Genomic DNA, 24,180 nt, shown 5'->3' with positions numbered 1-24,180 from the left:
GGGCAAGGCTGCTATGGCCAAATGGGAGGGAGCACAGAGCTCACAGTTTGTGCTGTAGGGCTCCTGAAGTGATTTGTCCTGTCTGCACAGCTCCTGAAGGCAAGTGTCATCACACCTTAGTAGCATGGGATGCTGTGACCAGACCAGTCTCCAAACCTACTTATTGGGGAAGCAGAGGGTCTGTCTGTTGGGACCTGCTGGTCAGTGTACTCACACACCACCAGCTGATGTCCTTCCTTCTTCTTTCACTGACACTCCACAGGACCTGTTTGCACACATGAGAACAGTTCACACATTGACAGGCCAGTCAGTGCTTCCAAGAACAACTGGTAACTGTGAACCTAGCCAGAAAAGGCTGAGATCTTTCCTCTTCAAAAGCATCAAGTGAAAGAGTTGGATCTGTCCTTCCAACTATAGATACAGTGGGGACCTATTTCCCCTTCTCATATTGACATCCAAAAGGTGGCAGATGAATCATATTCTAGAATAACCTGTATCCTGCCACTGATTTAAGTAGCTGTCTTATCCTTTAGAAGTCACAAGTCAGAGCAGATGAGCCCACCCTCTCCCTCTGATAATTACTTCTAAGATAATTAAGCTTGGTGCCCATTTCCATCACCTCTAGTATTTTCTTCAAATTGATAGCCACATACCTTCTTCCAGTCAGCCCTGAAGACTGGCATCAAAATGAACCCTTAAACTGAAGCTGATTCCTCTGATTCTCCATCACCAGCTATAACAATTTTGCATTTGGAAGCCAGTTGACAATTCTGTTGGCAGTGCAAAACTGCTGAAACAAAAGTCAGCTTGCTATCCTCTAATTGAATTTCCTCTGCAGGACTGACAAAGTTAACAACAATGTTCTCTCAAGTTAGTGGCAAAGTTAAGCAAAAATGATGCTGAATTCATGCAAGGAACACATCAATTGATTGAAAAAGTGCATTCTGATGCAGACCCTTTTCAAGGCAGAAGAGCACTTAAGGCCAATTTACCTACCACAGTTTTCCACTTACAGCTTAGAAAAGACAAGTTTCACTGTAAAAATAGAAAGGTGGTGAGGCACAAAGCTGAAAGAAAAAAGAAATAAAAAAGCGACCAAATTCATAGGCATGTCTGGAGATTGGTGCTTAGTTCAGCTCAGAGGCATATGCCAATTCCAAGGGCAGATACTGCAGTAAAAGATAGTTCATCCTGTAAGTTCCCATGATGAGAACAAAGGGGAAAAGATCTCCCAAGTCAAGCTAAGGAGTCTCAGATGTAATATTGGCATTAGGAACAAATTAAACATCCATCCAGATAAGATTAAAATCTCTGCTCCATATCCCTTAAAGACAAACTACTGCAATATTCCCTGCCATATCCTGGGCTGCATCAAAAAGAAGTGTGACCAGCAGGTCAAAGGAGGAGATCCTGACCCTCTGCTGTGCTCTTGTGGGACCCCACTTCGAGTACTGTGTGTGGTGTCCTCAACGTAAGAAGGACATGGAGCTGTTGGAGCAAGTCCAGAGGAGGCCACAAGGATGATCAAGGGGCTGGAGCACCTCCCGTATGAAGACAGGCTGAGAAAGTTGGGGCTGTTCAGCCTGGAGAAGAGAAGGCTGCGTGGAGACCTCATAGCAGCCTTCCAGTATCTGAAGGGGCCCTGCAAGGATGCTGGAGAGGGACTCTTCGTTAGGGACTGTAGTCATAGGACAAGGGGTAATGGGTTTAAACTTCAACAGGCTGTGCAAAGAAGTGATACATGCTCCATCCCTGGCAGTGTTCAAGGCCAGGTTGGACAGAGCCTTGGGCGACATGGTCTAGTGTGAGGCGTCCCTGTCCATGGCAGGGAGGTTGGAACTAGATGATATTAAGGTGATCTCAAGGTCCTTTCCAACCCTAACTATTCTATGATTCTATAATTCAAATTTTTAAGAAAACCTTTAGTCTATAATTTTTATTCATTTTTCTGCATTTCAGTGTGTTCATGTTCTAAAAAGAACTGTGAGTCTCAACAGTGCAGATCTCATACCTCACACCTCTTCGGGTAGGATTTGAAAGGAAGTGAAATTTCCAGGAATCACACTGATACTGAATCAGACACTGATCCTGATAACCTACTATAAAAATGAAAACATTTTCTCAGCTGATCTGCTTTCAGGATATTTTGAACTCCATTTAAATGACATTCTGATCACGTAAGCTCAAGAATCACACCTACTGACAGTCTTAAATCTTTGAAATATTGCCTATCACAGGTTCCCTGTAGGAATCCCTTGCGCAGAGATCCTGACTGTTATACATGTTCCCATCTTCTATCCCTGATTGTCAAGCAAGATCAAGTAGTAGTTCATCTCTCCCTATTTTATTTTTAAGTTGCTTTCAAAGTTACCTTAAAGCAGTTTGGAAATTATGGCCCCATTAAGTTAGAGACACCAATATTTATGAAAAACAAGTAACTACATCTGAGATGGGTGGGCTGTACAGTCATGGTAGAGAAGTCCTTTCAGAAGACTTCTCAATAAAACATTGCTAAAAAGCAACAAATAATTCCAAGGAATTCGAAGGAATAATGATAAAAATGTGCATGTTTTGCTAGCTTACTCCCTAGGCATTCAGTGACCCTGAAAGTGAGAACAGAAATTCCCTCTTTCTCCTGTAAGGGACATGCTTTGGAGCAGGGAAGAGTCCCACCTATCACTCTTCTAGAATGATGGACAAAAAAAAAAGTCAATCAGCACTTGCAATTTTCTGCTTTTGAATTCCAGGTTTGGATTTCTCATGGAGTTTAACAAATCTCTGCCACAGATGAAGGGGATACCTCCCTCACACAACAGGCACGGGGATCACATCTGTGCTATATAGTACGATCGCAGCCGCAAAGCTGCACAAGAACCAGTTTCTCTGCAAGGTTTTCTGTCTGGGCAGTAGCTTGACCACTGTCAATGCAACAAGAACAGTCCCTGCAAAAGTCCCCAGAGCCACATACTCACCACTCAAAGTCCCCTTGACCACAGACGCATGGTTCAGACACAACAGTGTGGGAATAGTCCCGACCTAGGGAACACTGGGCTCCAGGCTTGCGTTTTTTGTAGATCTTCCTCTCTCCCATGACACAAGGCTCTCCCTTCAGTAGCCAAGAGCAAATAGCAGAAAGAAGAGCAGAGTTATAGTGGCAGCTGGTCCCTAAATGAAACATTTTGTCAAAAGGCACAGAAGGCAAGGAAAGTAAGTAATTACCACTGGGAGAGTTGAGACCTAAGAGCCTAGCTCCCTTTTGTGGCTTTGCAAATGTAAAAGCCCCCTTCGGAGGACCCACGGGCACAGTGTTCAGCATTGAGTTGTGATGCCAATGACAACGTATCCAAAATGCCTGAGTGCCCAAGCCATTGCACCCACTTATGCCATATTTCAAAAGGCATTCATCAATCTTTTTAGTCCTATGAATTATCCTGAAAAGACAATGTGTATGTACTCCACGTTTTTTTTTCATATGACAGAGGCAATCTACTAGGAAGAAGTGCCCAAGCCTGAAACCCAGGGCAGGGACAAAATCTAGCTGTAGAACCCAGGACTCCTGGCTTCCCTCCTCTTTCCTTGATAGATCTGGCTTTGTTATAGGCCTCAAATAATTTCGATGGTGTGTTATCCTGAGCTTTTTGAACAGAAAGGTTACTACTGGGAGTAGCTAATCTAAAATAAACATTTGACATTCAGGTGAGTTGCTATAAACAGAATTTTCTCTGATGCAGAAATAATTTGTCTGCGTGCAAGTAAGGAAAAAGGATAACATCTAATCGAAATACTTCTCTTTCCCATTAAAAGTGATTTCCAAGATGGCAGCCTGGCTACACATCTTCCCTTTTTTTTTCATCTAAATTATTTTCATATATTCAGTTCTACGACTTCAGTTATCTAATACAACCTTACCAAATTAATGCTCATTTCTAATGCATGGATTTCATTCAGAAACATCTCAGTGCCAACAGTTCTGGCTCTAGTTATGCTGCCCTGCAGGGAGTGGGACATTGTACTGGTGGCCAGTAACCCATAAGTAATCTTCAGAGCTGAGCTCTCTCAGTTCTAGTGGCTTCAGGACCTAAATGTATCCAGCATGAACATAAGCCAGAAGGTATGAAAAGCAAAGTGTGTATCCCTGAATAAAATGAAATAATTTGGTCTTCTCTGGTGTTTTTTATTCAAGGGCTCCCCAGAGTTTTGTAAACACCTGCAGGACTTGCAGGATGAATAAATGTTTTTATTTTCATTTTTGAGTAGTAGGGAAAATAAAGGCAAAGTGAAAGAAAATTATTTTCATGAGTCACTGACAGAGCTACAAAGAGTTCAGTGTCTCCTACAATTCAGTCATGAGGTGTGGTTTTACATTGCCCTGAAAGCTGAGGGCAGAAAGATCCAGCTGGTGCAGTGGAATATTTTCATGCAAAGGGAAGTTAAGTCTCCCTAACTTGCCCAGAAAAGTCCGGCCATGTGTTTATTCATGCATATGCATTAGGAGAAGTAAAGCAGCAATGGGTTACTGATCTGTTGAAAAGATCAGTACATTCCTACCAGGCAACACAGTAGGGGAAAAGGAACCTTCATCTTCTTCTCCTTACACAGTGAGAGTACCTGATTGTGCAGATGCCAGGTTTGGTAGTCATCTTTGTTACACCTGCGGTTGAAGATTGACTTATAGTCCACCTTGACCAGCTGCCATTCAGAACGAAGACTGAAGTGCCCAAAAACTCTGTGCATGGGAGAGAGGAATCAGAATCAGCCAGAGATATGCTTCCATTAAGCAAATAATTTCTCATTAATCTCCTCTGCAGAAAGCAATACACAGTCTTTGAGCTTGATGCCAGAGATTCTGTTCCTGTAACATCCTAGGATTGTTTAGCCTTTTCCTGACCCCTTGTACAGCCTGTGTTGGAAGGTCTTCCATGCTTCCAGTACTGAGTACAATGGACCCTGACTCTAATACAGGCAGCTAGGTATTGCTCAAGAATAATACAAAACCAGACTAAAAAGTAATGTGCCTAATGTCAATGGAGCTATTCTGATGAATACATGGATTTGGTTGTCTAAAAATCAAGCCTTTCTTAGCTGACTCAGCTTCTTTACTGCTTAACTTTTGTGTTGCACAAACTTACTACTTAATGAATTGTAAAATAATCACCTGAAATAAGATAATTGGGATATGGACTGTAGGCAAGTGATCTGCAAAGACAGCAACATCCCTTCCATCTGGTGAATGTTGGCTGCAGCTAGTAGGAGTGGAGCTATAAATGATCGTCACTGTAAGGTTATCAGCAGAGTTTTTTCTTAATTATTTTGAGTAGGTCACTCAGCAGCAGCAGCAGTCACTGATCACACTACATGGTTCATCTGGTTAAGTAGTACATGGATTTCCAGGATCAAAATGACACATTATCCCATGCCACTCAGAGCAACACAAGGCTTGTACTGAGTAAGGCAGTTTACAGAACAGTTGGAGCACTCAAAAAACAGTGGAAGGACTCAGACTGTAATTCACAGCTGAGGCACAGAACATCCCACAAACGGGAAGATGAAAGGGATCATACAAAATTGAATAGCACCAGAGGCTTCTGCACAAGCTTGGATCAGAACATCAGTGGCAGAACTGGCTGCTGAACACAGGTCTCCCTAAATGTTATTCCAATTATACAGCCCTCCTTCACATGCAGGAAAACCTGTGTGCTTGCTTAAGTGTCTGGAAGGAAAGGACCAAAGCAACAATGAGCATTGATGGAATACATCACTGAAGTACCATCATCACAAATACTAATGGACTCCACATGTTGGAAGCTCACACCTTTACAGAAGAAAGCAAAATCTTAGTAAAAACATGGTTTAATTAACAAATAACACCAGGTACCCAGATGAAAGACTCCATCCATCCAGAAACATTGCACAAGTGCTGCAGGGTGCTTAGTTTTCGATCAAGTAACAGCTTGCTATTCCCTTGGCCAGCTGTGATTTTCTCAGTAAGGAGCAGCTTTTCAATCAACTGCAGCTGGATTTCCAAAGAGGTGTGTAATAGGAGGATATTAGGATGGGTGACCAGACTTTAAAAGCCATGAACAAAACTACAGCTTCTCATTGGTAGGGGGAACATCTCAATACACATAAACAACAAAACCCCTGATAATGATCAAGTTGATTTGTCATTAAAACATGACAACCTCTTGTCTATCTCAAATATAAAAGAATCTAAAACCTCATTGAAAATACAAGTTCCAGATTTTAAAAATTCTATATGTACTGTAACCCAAATCTTTCTGACACTCATGAAATGTCATTGTATCACTCTTATTGTGAGATTTATCAGGCAAAGAACAAAAGTTTTTTCTCATTACGCTGGATCTTTCACTAACCTACATTTTCACCCAAGCCACTAATGAGATTAAAGTTTTTGTTGCTCTAATTATTCCAGACTAAAAAAAGAAAGAGGGAGAGAGAGAGATGATTTACAAATTTCCCTATGAAAGAGAAACAGAAACAAAAGATAAAACTTCTATTCCATTTCCAAGCACTGACTGAAACCCAGATCCTGCTGTGTCCTCAGTGTGCTGCCATTCTTTAACTCTAGTTCATCTTTATTTACACTGTAATCACACAGGGTTGTTGGCTTTGGTCTCTGCTCATTTTCCAAACTACTCTTTCTATAGATTGTAGCCTGCACCAAATTCCTCTGCTGTTTTTTGTGAAACAGAGAACATACAGGAATCAGTCATGCACTCCCTTTAGACCTGTCTCATCTCATGGGATCAGGGAAAGTGGGGTGGGGGAGATCTGAGAGCTTGGTGCTGTGGGTTTGCTGTGGGTGTCTTTCTACATCCAGGTTCTGCCTCACAAAGGCAAGCTCCAAGAAGCTGACAAGAAAAGAAGAGGATACAATGCAAGAGGAACTTGTGACAATTGTGTACACAGGTTAGCAATGAGTAATTGGAGAACGATTTGTACGGTGGAATGGATTTAGGTGGATTGTTGCGGCATCTTCAGAACATTTCTTACTGTAGTCCTAATTGTGGGGTATTAGTGATAGGAAACACCATCATATTCAGGCAAAGCTAGAAAAGAAACCACAATTCTTGTATGTCAACACAGAAGGCACAACCTGGACCAAGACCCACCCGTGGAAACCATAGCAATGTGTGGTGTCAGGGTACTTCGCAGGAGAAGGAGGGAGAAGGGAGAAATGGGAAACGGTACATAGTGGAGATGCAGAAGGCCTCTGAAACTGTACTCAAGTAGGACTTCTAACTCCAATTCTCCTTCCCACTTTCCCTTGGCACTGGGTAAACCTCACCAGCTCTCATGCCACAATTACTTTCAGCACATACTCTTACAGACTGCACGTCTGGTCACAGTCCTATTGCACAGCTGGGCAGCTCTCCCATGAATCTTGTTTGTCCTGGATGTGAAGCATGACTAAATCATCATTCCTGTGAAACAGCAACTCAGCAGGCAGAATCATTTAGTCCAGCAGATTTATATCACTTCAGGATTTGACTGCATGTGTGTATTACACAGAAAAAATAGCAAGAGGAGGGGAGAACATAATCAAACACAAACACTTGCTTCAACCCAGAAGATAACACATCTGGAGAGATCAAACACTTTGGCAGCCAATGTATCTCAAGGGAAATGTTGTTCGAGGGTTCGCCCTTAGCTAACTGTCCAGTAAGACAGCAAAAGTCTTCTTTGTGCTTTATAAAAGTCTCCAGAACCAGTTGCTTTTTAAATCTATTAAAATAAGTTAACCAAAACCAAACCCCTCTGCCACTGAATTTTTTTTGTGATAATATTTATTAATGGAAAAAACCCCAGTTTCCTAAGTGGAAGGCAGTATATTAGCATTCCAGAAGCACAAGACCATTATCTACTCTTTAATTAAATGATTTCAAAGAAGATCTCTGTATATAATTGCTATAATTTAGAAAGAAACAATACTACACTAAATGTAATTAGAGAGTGTGAACAGAGAGGGATGTTTTCCTCTGTACTGCAGAGATGGTTTTGGGTCACCTGATTCCTAAAGTAGTAACTCCCCCATCCCTCTTGCTAATAAAACCTTCTTAAGCCTGATCAACCATTGCAGGGCAGCCTTCAGAGACAAGGGATGCTGATATATACAGAAGCTAACAAGCAACTGCACCCTGTGAGCACTGCTCACCAATAACAAGTGCAACCCAGACACCTACAGCATGTTTTGATTGACCAGCCAACATGATGAAGGTTACATTATATTTCAAGATGACTCTGTTGTGCATTTGAAACTTCTATGAGAGTAAGCAAACATAAGGAATGGAAAAGAGTGCTATATCATCTGTGGGGATCCACTGGACCCTCAAACAGCTTTCCTTGGGAAGTGATGAAAAGACTCATCTTTTGTGGAATTAAAAATGGGCTAAGCAAATCATCACTGGGAACAAAGACTGAGCATAATCAGGTATTGCAGGTGAACCTTGCTGCCATCAGTTTTGTAAACTACATCACTGGATATTTTTCTGTAGTGACTAAGGTGCATGCATACGACCTCTCCCCACCATATCTGTTTTGGAGAGGGCTGGGCAGACAGCAAAGAGCTGCAGCATCTTAAAGCCTCTAGTGTTCAGGTATCAGTAAGTGCTTAACATTAAGTGTTCCAGTATGAACATCTTGATTTCTGTATCCAGAGCAGTTGGACAAAAAAAGTCCCAAGGGAAAAAATGGAAATAGATTGGTGGGAGTCAATTTTTCCCTACTCAACTGGTGCGTCCTCACATTGCTTTGAAGAGACCATCTCATTTATCTGATTCCCATGTGCATTTGTTTCTTATTCACTTTTCTGCTCACTAAATTAGGGAGGTGGATTTTTTATTTTTATTTTTTTTAATAAATACAGCTGAACTATCAAGATGATAGAGGGGAAAAGGGGATATTAAGTACTACGAATTTTGCCTCAATATTTTCTACCATGGTCTAACTGAAAGCTCTTAATCGCTTGTTGCAAGGACAGAAGACAAAAGAAGAGAGATGAGTTTTCAAGGTCCAACTCTGTGAAGCCAACACAAAAACTATGTTTAGATTTTTTCCATCTAAGCAGTCTGATCTGGAAGTCCTTGAGAAGCAATAAATACAAGAGCCCAGATGGCATTTCGACAGAGTCAGTTTTCTGACTAAGCTCAATTTAACAATGGTTCTCCAATCTAAGCCATAGAATGGTAATTTATAGGCTTTAGACAGGATAGATTCTGTTCTGTCCCTCAGAGTAAGCATTTAAAACTCCATGTAAAATCTTAGCCAATAGGACAGCATCTTCTCAACTGGCTTTATGGATAACTCACCATGAAACCACTGCTAGGAAACCAGAAAAGGCTTCCCAATCCCTTCTTTGGAGAAACAAGGCAAGGTTTTTATTGCCAGGGTAGACGTCAGTAATTTGCAGAAAAAACATTAGGAACCTGGAAAACAATTCTGAAATGCTTACAGATACATGACAGAGTCATTTTGGAAAAGGTCACTGGTAATGGTTCTATAATTATATCTTTCATTAATTTTTTAAATACACAATAACTTGCAAATGCAGTATACACTAACTGGCTAACCTTGTACAGAACCTATTTTAAAGGCTTTTTACATTTATAGAGTGTTCTTGAATTGCATTGCTTTTGCCTTATCATTCCTTGCATTGTTAATAGTTGTGCTTTTTATGTTATTCAATACTGCTCATTCCTGACAGAACAACAGAATGAATTGAGGATGTTTTCCTCTGTGCTGCAGAGATGATTCTGGGTCACCTGACTCCCAAAGCAGCACACCCCACACCCCGCACCCCCCCCCAATAAAAAGCTTCTTAAGCCTCATCAACCATGTGTTGCAGCTTTCAGAGATAAGAGCTGCTCACATGCCAGTTTGGATGGGGCTTTGAGCAACCTGGTCTAGCGGAAGGTGTCCCTGCCTCTGGCAGGAGGAGTTGAACTTGATGATTTTTAAGGTCCCTTCTAACCTAAACCATTCTCTGATTCTATGAGGGTTGCAAGATAACAGCTCATCCACCTTTGATCCATAGATTCAATTCCTGTCCCTACCTAGGGCATGAGAAATAGATCTTCTCAAGTAATAGCTTGCGTATTGCTCACGGAAAAGACATCAGCTGTATCCATCTGGATCTATCCCTGCTGGCAGTTTCAGACAAGCTGCTCAAGTACAGAAATGGAAATGTCTTCTTATGCCTAAATCAAGTCTTTTTCTATCATTTCTGAATTAAACTGGCAGGACATTACATGGAGTGAGCATGCACTGAAGCTGTCTGTACTTGGCTGGTCCAGTCTGGATATAGAGGACTTTCATTTCACTTGTCAGCCTAGCTCCTTTGCATGTAATAGGAGATAATGGTCAGAGTCTCTGGTAATGCCTCCTGTCCCCAGCTGTGCTCACTGGTGAGACAGAAGGCTGAAGAACCAAAGGAAGAAAGTAGCTAATGTCATCTTCAGTACACAAAGCATCAAATGTACCCTCCCTTCTGAACCATTTCTTCCTTTACTATACATCAACAAGGTGAGAGAGGTGAAAAGCTACCAGATTTTGCTTCTCAGAAGGTACCCTGGGGGCCTCTGAAGTCAGGTTTTAACAAGATCAGGCCCTATAGAATAGGCTGTTTAAGCTTTAAGCATTTTGAATATCTAAAAATAAACTAAAACCAAAACAATAATATACTCAACGGACAGTATCTTTTGAGATGAACTACACAAGCAGATAGATGGATGGACCAACAGAAAACCACACAGAAAGGGCACCAAATATATACTTTAATTGATAATACTAAAAGAAAGACTAATTGCAGTGACATCGTAAAGGGACTGCTTGTTTTAGGAAAGCCTGAAATCAACCTTGCTTTTTTCCCCCTTTTTATTGTAAAAAAAAATAAATGCTTGCAGAGGAAGTGCCTTAGCAAGCAAAAAATCCTCAACAAAAATCACCCAACTCTGTAAATGCTTCAGCTGACCTGAATCTGTGCTTTTGTTGTGGGAATGTAGAGAGGGAGAAAGTCCAGCAAGATTGTCATCTGATTTCCGTTAAAATCCCTCTTTATTTGTATCTGAAGTAAGTTAATGGATGAACCCAAGAGGTGCTATGAAACACAACCTGGAAGAACCACCTCCTGACAGGGAAATAAATGTGTGTTGTTTTTCCTTTCCCTGGAAAGGATGAAGTTGTCTCATCAAAACCACGGGGAGCCCTAGATGTGGGCAATCACCACGACAAGAGCACTGAGTGGTTAATCCACCACAACTGAAGGTGCTCATTCTCGCTTAGATGTCTAGCAAAGAGAAGCACATGTTGCTACTGTTGCAATTTAGCAGCTAACCAGGTATTCAAGGCAAACCTCTCTTGCCAGCAAATACCACCAATGTGGTTTCATGAGCAGAGTTTGGTCAATATCACCCTCAATATACTGGCATAGCACAGGCTGGAGACTTCCTCTCTACAAACACCTTGGATAGGTGTGAGTTGGGCTGATCCACAGTCACGCAGGGTAGGTCCAGGCAGCATCTGTTCGGACCCATCAGTGCAAGTGTCCAGGACCAGAGCTACTAAAATTTGGCTGGCCTGCTCTTACAAACTCTAAAGCCGTTTCATTTTTGGGCAGATGTGGACCTGAGCAATTGCCAGGTAAAGCCTCCATATACCCAAGCTCTGCATTTCCACTCTTGTGGCTCTTGGCAAGCGTGAAGAACAAAGCTCTTCTGCAAAGTATTTTCTTGCATTTGTACAACAAGCACTGAGATGCAGCTAAGAAGCCTAGCCAGATGTGAGTTGCAGTTTGCTTCTGCTTATTGTACTTTGTACAACAGTGCTCCATGCTCAAGGAGAACTAATTAGTTCAGCATCAGCATGACATGAATATATGGAGGCAATACAAACCTGTTGCTGCCATTTCCTCTGTATCCAGAGTGCTGGGTAAAGTAGACCAGAAGTGAGGCGATGGCATAGCAGAAAGGGTCAAGATCCAGCCAAACATAGTAGCTCTAGCTGAGAACTGTCTGTGTCCCTGTACAAGGTTTTCTCACTTCCATAATTACCTTGATGTGGTTTAGATTTTTCTCCCACTAGCCAGGCTAACCTGGTCCTACATTATAGGGAAAATAGTAAGGCTATCATGTTAGAGATCCTAGTTCAGTGCCCCCATTTACAGAAGGACTTGGTACATAAATGTTGCTACATCATTTGTTGGCATTTATAGGCTTTCAGACAATGAAAGAAAATGCTGACAATTTCACACCAAGAAGAGGTCCTGTTATGAACTCTGGATCTGAAGCCATCTCTGTGTAAGAAAGTAGTAGTAAAGCAAAACTAGCCCTTATGTGCAGGTTCAGCTGTTCAGGCCAAAACCACACAAGCAGCAACGGAACAGTTGCAGATTGTGCTGGCAAGGTTAGGTTTTATGAATGGGGATTGAGAGATCAGCTATTTCCCCATGAATTAAACATAAATCGTGACTTTAGAGGAAAACAAATGGGCTGTGTAACCTCCCAATTGTTTTTTATTATGGTTTAGATGGAATTAGCATTAAAGGAGGTCACTAGTTACATGGAAATTGCATGGAAAGGGACTGAGACAAAGGAAGTAGAACCTAATTGAAAGAGACACAGATCAGCAATTAGGGAAAGTAGAAGAGGGAGAGGGAGAGTTATACTGTCTCATGACTGGCAAGAGGATGCAGAGAGCAAGAGACTGGAAACAAAGGAAACATAAAAGAGTAAAGATGACACTGGAAAGGCAGGCAATTGCCAACAAAAAACATCATCTAATTTTTTTCCTAAACAATAAATACGGTGTTTAAGAGCCACTTTGGAGCTTTTAATCCAGTTGCATTTGGCTGACCTGTTAACTAGGAACAGTAGCCTGAGGGCAACTGGGTGATGATTCAGGGCTGCTGTAGTTATTTCTGTAGATAGAAAGAAAAAATGACATTTTTTTCTAGGAAGAAGAGATGCATTTTCTTCCAAATAAAATATACCATCCATTTGGATCCAGATTTTCAGCTGGTGCAAATTAGTGTAATGCCCATATATATAAGCCCATGTTCTACTGCTATTATTCGGAGGGATTAAAAACAACAGCAGTGAAACCTCCAGGAGTATACCAACAGCAGAAAGCTTGCATGATTACAAATTTGTTCAAGAAAATCTCGGTCTGTACTCTGTTTCCCAAAGGGAAGGGTCAAACAAGAATTCAACAGAATTTCTTATGCAGATGAAATCTGGAGGAAGTGGTTTATTTCCAGTTCCAAGTGAAACTCCATGACAAGACACAGACATTCTCCACAGAAGGCAAATTCAAAGTGTTGGCCAGATCCACTGACTAGCAATCCATACTGAATTGGTCGTGGAAAACTGCACCACTGCCAGATTCCATATCAGGAAGGAGAGAGGAGTTGGGGCAGGAGAAAAGTTTCTGTGAATATAGAGAAAAACCCCAAAATCTTGCAATAAAAATTCTGCAGTACAATCATTTTCCCAGACCATTTTCCCTCAGTTTTGGAAAACAGTCCTGGGATTATTCATCAGCTCAGTGGGCACTTCCTTTAAAGTACAAGCAGAAGAGAAAAACCACTGCAAATGACACGGTACAGCATGATCTTTTAGTTACCAAGTAGCGCCAACTGCAATCAGTAAGTAATCTGCAGAACATGTAATTATGAAGCATTCCTACAGTTTGGGCTCAATTTCCCCAATAGCTGCACAAATACTGCACAAGGCAATGGGGGAAACAGGGATTTTCTTTTTTTTTTTTTTTTAAATACCAAGTGCTATCAATACAAGAACTTACTGAATAACAAACCAAACCTTTTGAAATCTGGTCTCTAAAAAATTCATCGCCAATGTTCCCAAACCACTTTACATGACAATTGCTTCAAAAGAAATCCCAGCAACATGAAAGGGAGCGTGAGACACCTGGGAAGGGGGATGGGAAAGCATGTTAATTTTTAATGCTGTTTTTCAGAAGTGTTCTTTTTCTTCTTCGAAGCACTCATGAAAGACAACTAGTTTCTGGCAGCTTTGAAACCCGAAGATGCTGCTTCCCTCTTTTAGAAAAGACACTGGCAGGTATCAGCAATCTGAGTGTTTCTTCCACTAATGGGTCTGTGGTCGCAACAGAGGCGGGTGCTGTCCAGTTGCCAGAAGCTGGGTAATACAGCATGTTCAGTCATTTCAATCTTTCATCCTATGAGTCAGTAGATTTCTAACCAGAGATGTCCAACACAAATATGGAAGCCATTGCTCAGAACATGTAAGCTCCAAACGCATGTGATAGAGACAGTTTGTGGTGCAGCATTGTAACAAGCTTTGTCTGGCACAGGGTACCAGAGGGAAGAAGGCTCAAGAGGGGATGAGATCTGTACATGTCTGGGCAACAGTGTGACAAGGTGGCTGACCTGCTATACTGGGGGAATTTTCACAGGCTTGGGTTAAAGTGATCATGAAACAAGGAAACCATGTACAATAACCACATGAGGACAAGCTCTTCTTAGGAATAAAGGCTGCAGCACTGCCTGAACTATATGAGATGCCTCAAACTACAGTATGGCTCCTCTGGAGAGTTGTTCCTCATTGCTTACTCAGCCCAATGAGAAAAAATCTGCTAGAGAGAACTGCGCAGCCAGCCTGCACTGAGAGCTCCCAGAAAAGCTGGTGTGCTGCACCACCTTCTGCTCCATGCAGGACCAGGGCCAGGCTGAGACAAAACAGTGCTGAGGCTAAGGGCTAAGTCCCCTAAGGGCTGGTAGGATCAGGGCACCAGCATATTTCATGGCTTGCTCTAACAAAAAGGTGAATGACTTTAAGGAAAATATGGGTGCACAGCAGCCTCTGTGCCCCACACCCGGCCTGAGTGCTTTGCACAGCCCAGCCCAGCTGCTAGCAGGACAGCACAGGACCTATAATCCATCTGTCCTTACTTAGAAAAACAAGAAACAAAGCACATTATATGAGAATATCTGGATTTTATTGTCATCGGGCAAACCTTGCCCTTTTATTTATGGAAAATAAATCATGTATCAGCATGCTGCTCCTTCTGTAAGGGCTTTTTTTATTCACTTGAGTGAATAAAAGCCTCCAGTCTGCACGCCGCCTTCTAGTACTCCTTCCTCCACATGCTTACCCCTTGTCTGAGCATTACAGACATGACTCAGCTTCTCTTTTCCCCTAAGGAATGGGAAGGCTTCATAGTGGAGTACTCATCTGGGACTTGGGAGACCTGATTTCATGTCAAGTTCTCCCCATGACAGCCTGCTGAGTGGCTGATCACGGGCATGTCCCTTGTTCTGCCTCAATTTCTCTATATATTATGCAAATAGCTATATTTGCATAATATTTGATCTACTGTCTATAAATAGCACATGACTCCAATAAGAGTAATGTTTGCCCCAGAAAATCAAAGATAGACAATACACGTCACAAAGCCCAATGCCTTCTGCATGTGTTACGGATTCTGCCAGGAATCTCATGAGTACATGGCACAAATACTGGGAACTGATGTCAAGTCACAGACATCCTCCTCCTATGGCCCCATAAATCACACGATGCTGTCTTAGAGAGATTACTCTAAGCAGATGCTCTCATCACCTGATTTGTCTATTCAGGTGCCACAGAAAGAACTCAGCTCATACTGCAAGTATCAGCAGCTCAATCAATATTATTGTGGACTGTTTAGGTGAATTCATGCAGCAATCCAAAGGCTAATGAATAGAGTACTCCTCTGGCAGGGAGGGAGATGGGAGGAGGAAGTGACACTGATTAATCTGTGATCATTAATAACGTCTTTAAGTCTTGCAAACGAAGATAATGATATGGGTAATCAGCTGTCTTACTCCAGGGTATAAACTGATCATCTGCTGGGATAAAATGGGAATTCCTATAACACACATTTTCTTGTCCATTGTAAAGTCACTTGATGGCATTAGCCGATTGATCATTTTCTTGCAAAGTCCCAGCTATTCATTACTTCCAGAACGTTCTGAAATTAGATCGGATACAGGAATGTAGCTCACTATAGCAAATGCCAATATCCTTTCAATCATTTTGGTTTCTTAATAATTATATTTACAATTTTTTTTCCTCAGATCAAGTTCCAAATTTTACTTTTCTTTCAGTGTGCAGTCATTATTTTCACAGATTCACTTTGATTTCATTGATCCTATTCTAAAGAGTCCCTATGTAGGCTTGTGCACTGCAGTTTGCACAGCCCCGTGAGGACAGTGCAATGAACTCACAAGGGCATATCAGAGCCTCACAGTAAAATCGATAGTCAATAATAAAGCCAACTGCACCACAAACAGATATAGCCATAAACATAAAAAGACAAGAAAACTGAAATGCAAGATAAAACCACAATGGGGACAATTAAAACCTGTAAGTGCTTCCTATGTATCTAATGGTACCTATGCAACTTGGGTACACCGGGTTTTGAAATCTGCCATCCAACCTTTCAAAACCACTACAGTTTTGGTAAGCCTGAGAGTAGGCACAGGCTGGCTGGTCAGCCCTGGTGCCCAAAAGAGCTGAAGATAAATAAGGTTAGAGTTCAGAATCTTCCACCACAACAGCCCCCGTAAATGATCCCTTCTATTGTTTTCTGCACTGGAAGCTGAGAGCTGGATTTAGCTTTCTACAGACCTCTGTTGAAATCATTCCTCCGAAATCCCTCATCACCAAATCCTCTATTGAGCTCAGCAGGAGCAGCAGAAGTTGCAGAAGAAAATCTGTCTTTTTTTTTTCAGACAGCTTCTTTCTCTTTTTCTCAAGCAGAGCGAAGTGAAAAGAGACCAGATTGATGGCAGGAGAGTTTGAAGGCCTCTGCTGGGCCACAGGAATTGACGGACACTGTCTTGGCTTTATGTGTGTTGGAAAAGAACATCAATTTTTTCCATGAAAAACAATCTCTTGGTGTTTTGGCCATGCGCTCACCTCTTCTCTCATTTGTTGAGATTGCTAGTAGGGGTGCCAGCTACAAAGGACAAAGGCTGCTGGCCCAGCAGGGAGAAGGCCAGCTCCTTTGACCACATCCCAGCAAAAGCACTGTTTTCTATCTCCTTAAGGTAGTAGATACTTTTCTTTTCTCAGCACAAGCACTCAGAGGTGACAGACCCACAGCTCCCTACCCCTAAGCAAAGGGGCAGAATCTTTCAAGGACATTGTGTCAGCTTGTCATTTTCTTCTTGCTTGTATCAGCTTTTAAATGTGACAGCAAGACTTGAGCAGAAGACAACGAATGTTGCCTTTCTTGAAGATGAAAGATGATAATCACATTATCAGAAAGTGACAGGAAAATGGCTCTTGGCTCCCACTTAGTTTTGAACTCTCTGAGAGCTTGGACCTGTGAGTTGTTGCTCTTCTCTCATACTCAACCTGCTGAATCTCTGCTGAGTGCTAATCAGAATCTGTCCATGTTGCCTTCATATATGTACATATTTTGCTGATGTCTTCCATAAGTCAGTCAGTTCTTCAGAATAACAGTTAACTCAAAGAACCCTTGGCCAAATGGTAATACGACTGCTAAGCATTTTAAGGAACTTAGGGGGAAAAAACCCCTCAAAAAATAGAAAAAAATCATGAATGTCCTAGAAATAAAAATAGTATGTTTGGCCAAGAAAGTCTCTTATTTGCAAATCTCTGTAAATCAGATAAGTGTACAAGGTAAAGTTTTCTTTTTTAAAAAGTATATATTTTTAGCATCCTCTACTTACCACACGGAACATGAAACTGAGCTAGAGGGACCTCTGGTCTGACTCAGTATGGCTTGTGTCCTTAATGTTCTCTTTCTTATCTCAAACCTCTCCTGGCATCTGTCTCACCTTTTCCAATGTTTCTCAGTTACTTATTCATTCTGCCCCACTCTTCTGCCACTCAGTGATAGATTGCCAGTACTTTTAAGGGTATCCTGGAAGAAAAATGCTCCCACTTCATCCCTGGAGAAGCTGCTTGGCCATGTAAACGAGAAGGTGTTAGAAAAGGCCAGGGCTTATAACCTGTTCGTTTACAACCAGGAATATTTTCTAACATACACATAGCTAAAAGCAGCAGTTGCAGCAACGTTAGCAGACCAGCTTGTACTAAATCCTTTCACTGAAAACATTAATGCTCAATGATGCATACACATATATATATGGGCCATTAAGTATACATACATAGAAACACTCACGTGGGTGTGTATACATAAATACATATTTATCAGAGCAAACTTAATAATTCCCATCTACAAATGAGTGTCTGCACACACACGTATAATGAATTAACTAAAATGATAGCAAAGCTCTGCAGAACTGTGAAGCAAAAAGGTTATTTCTCTTAATGTAGGTTTGGAGAGATGCTTAGCAGAGGAGATGAAGTGGTAGAGGTAATAATTATGAGTCAGAGCTGGAACAACGTAAAGCCCTTCTCTGGACCCACAAAAACATCTTGTCTCTGATTTGAATGGCACAGACTAGCAACTCTCTCAAGCAAATACTGCTTCTGTTTGGATAGATCACAATTAACTAGAAGGGGAATACAATCTGATTCCTTTCCCCTGGTGGACAATCTCAGTCACATAACATGCTGTGCCTATGGCTTGTCAACACAGACCCATTAGAAATGTGAACTCATTAGAAGATATACCCAGTGGGGGCTATAGGATAGAACTTAGAAAACTGTAGATTTCAAAGACTAGTGCTTTCTAGGCACTCACAGGCTCACATAAGAATGTACCTAACCCATTGCCCTTATGGATTTGAGCTATTTTCCTACGGGGCTCACTCTTTGTTTTCTACAGCTGCTTTCCTCACACCTGCATCAAACACTACAATGTGCTTTGGAACAAATCTCTTGAAGTTCTGTGATGCTAAAGGAACTGAACTGACCATCTTGTCAGATGAGATGAGTGTTAAAACAATGACGAAAGGAACTGCATAAGTGGATGAAGAGCCGGGAATGGAGGGAGAGTGGATTCACCTTGTTTAGTCAGTAGCTCCAAGAGACTAGCTCACACAGTCTCATGGTACTTCCCTGTGTGTCACAAAACTACATTCTTAGCACAGCCCACTCAGCTATGCTTGTAAGGAAATACCTCATTCTTGCACCCTTACAGCCATATGAAATAGCAAACTCATAAAATAAAGCGGAACAGGCCTCTGCAGGACATCTTGTCCAACTTCCCATTAAAAGCAGCTTGCAATTCAAAGTACACTAAGATACTCAGAATCATACAATGCCCCTACATACAAATCTACAGATTTTACTTGTAAGCTCTTTATGACTTTTTTAGGACATTGATATACAATACGGAGCACAGAAGATCCAAAAACCTAGTATGCCCATACAGTACAGATACTGCAGCTGCTCGGAGAACAGCCATGAAGTGGTATGAAAATTTGTGCTAAAACTGTTGCTGCTTCCTACAGCCCAGAATGCCCCTCATAGGATGTAGCACAAAATGAAGGTTGGGAATAGTAGTCGTTCTACTGATATGCTGATTTTAATAAGATGAAGTTATGATATTATTAATAACAGAATATGTTAATAATAGTTGGAGTATAATAATATGCATTGTCCTGAAAATATTAGTTCTGAAGTAGTTGAACACAGACCACTTTATACAAATCAGTGGAAAAAAGTTTCCCTAACAGGAATCAGCTGAGATCACTCAATGAAATATTTTGCATTTTCCAGAATGAAAGAGAAATCTTTAAAAGCCACTAACCTACCCACTCTGGCAGAACACAGGTATGAGCACAGTCTTGGTCTCTGCCTCAGCCCTGCTTCTACTCGAAGAGCTCCCACTGATCCCACTGTCAGTGGGGAGATGTTAATCCCAAACCGTTGTGCTGCTGTCATCAGCTTTTTGAAATCATTGGGATTTCTACGTGCAAACAAATTCCATGTACTTCCAACCACCATGCATTATCTTGGTTCAAAGGATGGCCAGCAGCAATAGAAAGGCATTGATTTCTTCTCAGCCAAAGCTTCCACAAGCTCATCATGATCCTCCACTGCCTATAGATGAGTCTAAGTTATCTGCACAGAAATGGCTTGCATACGGGCTTTATAAATGGGCTCTTTCCTCCTCAGTTCCTTTAACATTGTGAATAGGAATTTCTCTAAACATTTATTGCAAGTGTCATGTGAAATGTCTCTGCATGGCTTTTACAGACTATTAAGAATAGTTTTTAAAATTGCTAATGATGACAGTAATAATAAAAACAATACTAATAACAATAACAATAGCAATAATAATGATAAACCTGCAAAGATTCAAAAGAGTCAGCTCTCAACAAAGCTGATACATAACATTCAGCAAGATAACTCACTTCCTACGTTCTCCACCAGAAGACTACAGACATACAAGTAACAATAATCTTAGTTTTAGAATGCATCTTTCATCTAAGAAAACTACATTGATTTATAAAATAAATGGGCTAAATCCACAGCTAGTTGATTAGCTCCATTGATTTCAATGAAGGTGCTGATGTGCAGATTTATTTGAGCTCAGATCTATCTCTCTGCATATGTGTGTGTGGTTGGAAGACGATACACATTGTACATTGCACATTGCACAAAGAATTTCACAGAGAAACACTTTATTTACTAACACAGAAAGTGACACATTATTGCTTCAGCATTTGGAGAAAAATGCACAGAGTGAAGAGAATATAGGCTCCAATCTTTAGCTGGGGATTGGTATGTATTGCCTCAACAGGATGCTCACAGCAGTCTTGTGGAAAGGCTCACAGGTATATCATATGCTGTTGTGTTTTGCTCTTTGCAAAAACAGGGGTAATATTTGCAGATATCAAGGCAGCAGATGCACAGACATATTCTTCTACAAAAACAAGTACTCTACTTTTTTGAAGAAAAAGCCAAAGCCAAGGCATGGTTTTGGAGTAAAGGATAAGCTAGTAATCCTACTATAATTGATAACACCTCTACCCCGATAAAATCTCAATATCTGTCTGTGACACAGACATGAAAGCTGCCTCGTTCTGGCCCAGCACTGTTCGGGAAACAAACTTAAGAGTGCTGCTCCTATGCTTTATAGGCATAAAAGATAGCCATAATTACTTAGCCTGGTGTTCCTGTGAAACTTGAGCACAGGAGATCTGGATGGGTATGCACAAGTCAGCTATTCCTTCCTGGTCCTCCTAAGACTACAGCACCAACACACTTCTGTCATTGGCACAGAAGAAACCAGTTCAAATGACTCTTCGTCAGAGGAGGATTTTCCCCCTGTCCTTTTTTTGCAGCTAAGTTGAGCTCAACTGCGACTACAGACCTCTCCTCACCACATAGTTGTTTCTGTTTTGTAAGGCTAATGTAGGTCTGGTTTTTGAAAGGCATACCAACACAAATCATGCAACCCAGTTGGAATAAATTCAAATTACTAGCAGAAATGCCCAAGATACACAACTTCTATCTGATCCAAGCTTCCCAGAAACTGATGACAATCATACCCAGCAGTCTGCTCTCAGTCTGTCACTACCTGTGACACCAGCAAGGAGAGCCACGTACACATTTCTGCCATATAAGTAGGCAAATGGACTGAAGCCTAGAAGAAAATACACTGGGACTGAATCTCTTTTCTCTTGCAAGTAGTGAAAATCTGCAGAAACTTCAAGTGAAGGTGCAGAAAGCAGGAAAAGCAGATTGACTGCAAGGTGAAATTTATCATGTCTTGCCTGCCCTTGAGTTGAAGTGCTGCAACAGCATCTGATGTGATTAACCAGATGCACTCCTTCATGCCTCTGCAGATATGCTTTACAGGTGTGCTTCAGTCTAAAGCATCTTAGCCACCTTGCCTCCTGATCCTTTTCAAGCTGTTCCAGCCAGCTCAGAGATAATACAGGTAAGAAAGCATCTCTGCAAGCAATGAAGGCAGTGCATCTAGTCCTTTCTTTGTTCAAAATCCCAGTGCAGAGTGTTCTGATCTGCTTTGCGCAAGAGGTTGAATGACTCTTTGAAGATGTCTTTGAACTTAAAAAGTTCCCTCTCTCCCCTGGTTGTTAAACTCAGATCATGGGCTGTTCTTGAGCCAAAATCATGCACCAATTCTTCCAGCCTTGCCCAGCATTTCAGCGCTCTTGGGAGGAGGAAGGTCCAAGCACCTTTGGTGCTAGCCCAGGCTCTTCCTTGCATCATATGGGTGAATCACAGCACACTATACCCCAGATCTGGAAGGTTATTCTGAGCTCAGCTATGCATACACACACTGAGAACACATTTAACTTGAGCTAAAACCAGATGTACAGCCCTCAAAGTAGATAGCAACTAACGAGGTTTGGGGATATTCATACCCAGCTGCAATCTCAAAGGACAGTCAAGCTGCACAACTGGAGCAAGTACAGAACTGACATTAGGTGCAACCATATGCATCTGTGGCCTCTGAAGAGCACTGCAATCTCTGGGACACCAGATGCAAGGAACACAATCTCAGTTGCATTTATGAGAAGGGAGATCTGTATGTCACAAGTCCTGTTTCTGGATTTGCAATAGCACCTGGCATAAGGCATCTCTCAGACCATAAAAGCATAAGCATCCTGTCCTGAATGCATGAAAGTTGCTGTCAACACCATGAGATGTTTCAACCCATGCATGTATCACTTACACAGTCTTATTCCAAAACAGACTGTCACCAAATATAGATCAGGGCAGAGGTGGCTTCATCTAGTCAAGGCTTGAAAACTTCCACGGATGGTGATACCACAACTTCTCTGTAAAGTGACTAGGGCTACACCACTCCCCAAAGAAGCAGATTTACTTACTGTCCTACCTGAACTCCCAAGCAACAGCTTGGGACCTTTGTTATACCCTGTGCCACTACTGGGAAGAGTTTGGCTCCATCATCCGTTTGCCACATGATACACGAACACTCCACCTGCATCTGTGACTATCAGCAAAATCCACAAAACAGCACCAATCCTTCATGCAATACCACATGTGTAACTACACAATGCTGCACTGCACACCATGAGGCTTACCATGCACTTGGGGATCTCCATGCACTCCCTTCTGCCATCACATTTTAAAGAAGTTAAGAGCTGACATACTTACGTCATTATCTGGGTCTCTATGCCAGGGTCTACAAGGGATCCATCCACAAAAAGTGGTGTTGATGTGAAACTGTATTTACTCCATGATCTTCCCTCATCAAAACTCACCCTGGGATAGAAGCAGACAAGATTTATACACATAAAAAGACTTTAGTGTAACTGCAGCAATTAAAGGTTGTATAAGGTCTGCAAGCTCCAGCAGCTAGATGTATAGACAAGCACCAATCTTCGCCATTTCCCAGACCACTAATTCATGCTCTTGGTGTACCTTGAAAGATCAAAGCCTTAAAAAGTATAAACACTGGCAATAAGGACACGGGTATATTTGATCCAGCTTTACATCAGACATCAATGGAACAAGGGGCATTGCAAGTCCTGTTTCTGGATCTTCAATAGCACCTGGCATGAGGCTTCTCTCAGAGCATAAGTAGTCCTGTTGTGAATGTATGAAAATTGCTGTCAACACCATGGGATATTTCAATCCATGTGCATATCAATGCCATATAGCATTAACTACAATCTCTCTAACACTATTAATACTTCTTTGCATACCATTTTAGAGGTGCTCTCCATTCTGTTAAGAGGTGGAAGGAGGCCAAACTGAGCCACAATCAGTGGTTAGTCTGGATTCTCATTGCTTGTTGTGAAGCAAAGTTGCATGCTGGTTAAAATTAAAGCATTTCCTTTCTTGGAGTCTGTTCACACTGTCAGTGAAAAGTCAGGATAATACAGTGGCTTTTGATCATCTTTCCATGCCCACAACCACCATGTGGCTTACTTCCTGTTTTTATCAAAGAGCACATGTATCCTAACTCAGCTGACAGGGTGTTGGTTGAATTAGAATTAGTACAACAGGCTTTTAGATTAGCAGAGCAGGGATAGCAAACCCCACTCTCAGCTACACCCCAGCAATCTCTCTAGCTCTGACAACTGTAAAGTCTAACTGACCATACCAGCACACAGACTAGGTCAGGACTCTGGTGGCCTTCAGTGCCCCTTCCCAGGCTTATTCATGGTGTCCCTCTATCCCATCCATGGCCCAGCAGCCCCACTGACACTATAGGAGTGCCAGCATCCACCTCTGCAAGTGCCCTTCCCAGCCACTGGCTGAT

The 24,180-nt window shown here is 41.7% G+C and overlaps 1 protein-coding gene across 1 annotated transcript in view; it reads right to left on the bottom strand.

The window, feature by feature from the left end:
* The window catches only part of SORCS3 (sortilin-related VPS10 domain containing receptor 3), a 159,327-nt gene that overhangs the window by 32,385 nt on the left and 102,762 nt on the right, over positions 1-24,180 (bottom strand). The window contains exons 13-15 of the mRNA XM_010018164.1: positions 23,070-23,177; positions 4,609-4,726; positions 2,973-3,106 (exon numbers count right to left, since the gene is read on the bottom strand). Coding sequence (XP_010016466.1) covers positions 2,973-3,106; positions 4,609-4,726; positions 23,070-23,177 — 360 coding nt within the window. The remainder of the gene's footprint in view (positions 1-2,972; positions 3,107-4,608; positions 4,727-23,069; positions 23,178-24,180) is intronic.

Source organism: Nestor notabilis, unplaced genomic scaffold (assembly GCF_000696875.1).
Source record: "Nestor notabilis isolate BGI_N333 unplaced genomic scaffold, ASM69687v1 scaffold7857, whole genome shotgun sequence".
NCBI classification, from domain to species: Eukaryota; Metazoa; Chordata; class Aves; order Psittaciformes; family Psittacidae; genus Nestor; species Nestor notabilis.
The sequence above is the reverse complement of the archived record's forward strand: the minus strand, read 5'-3'. Positions and strand labels throughout refer to the sequence as shown.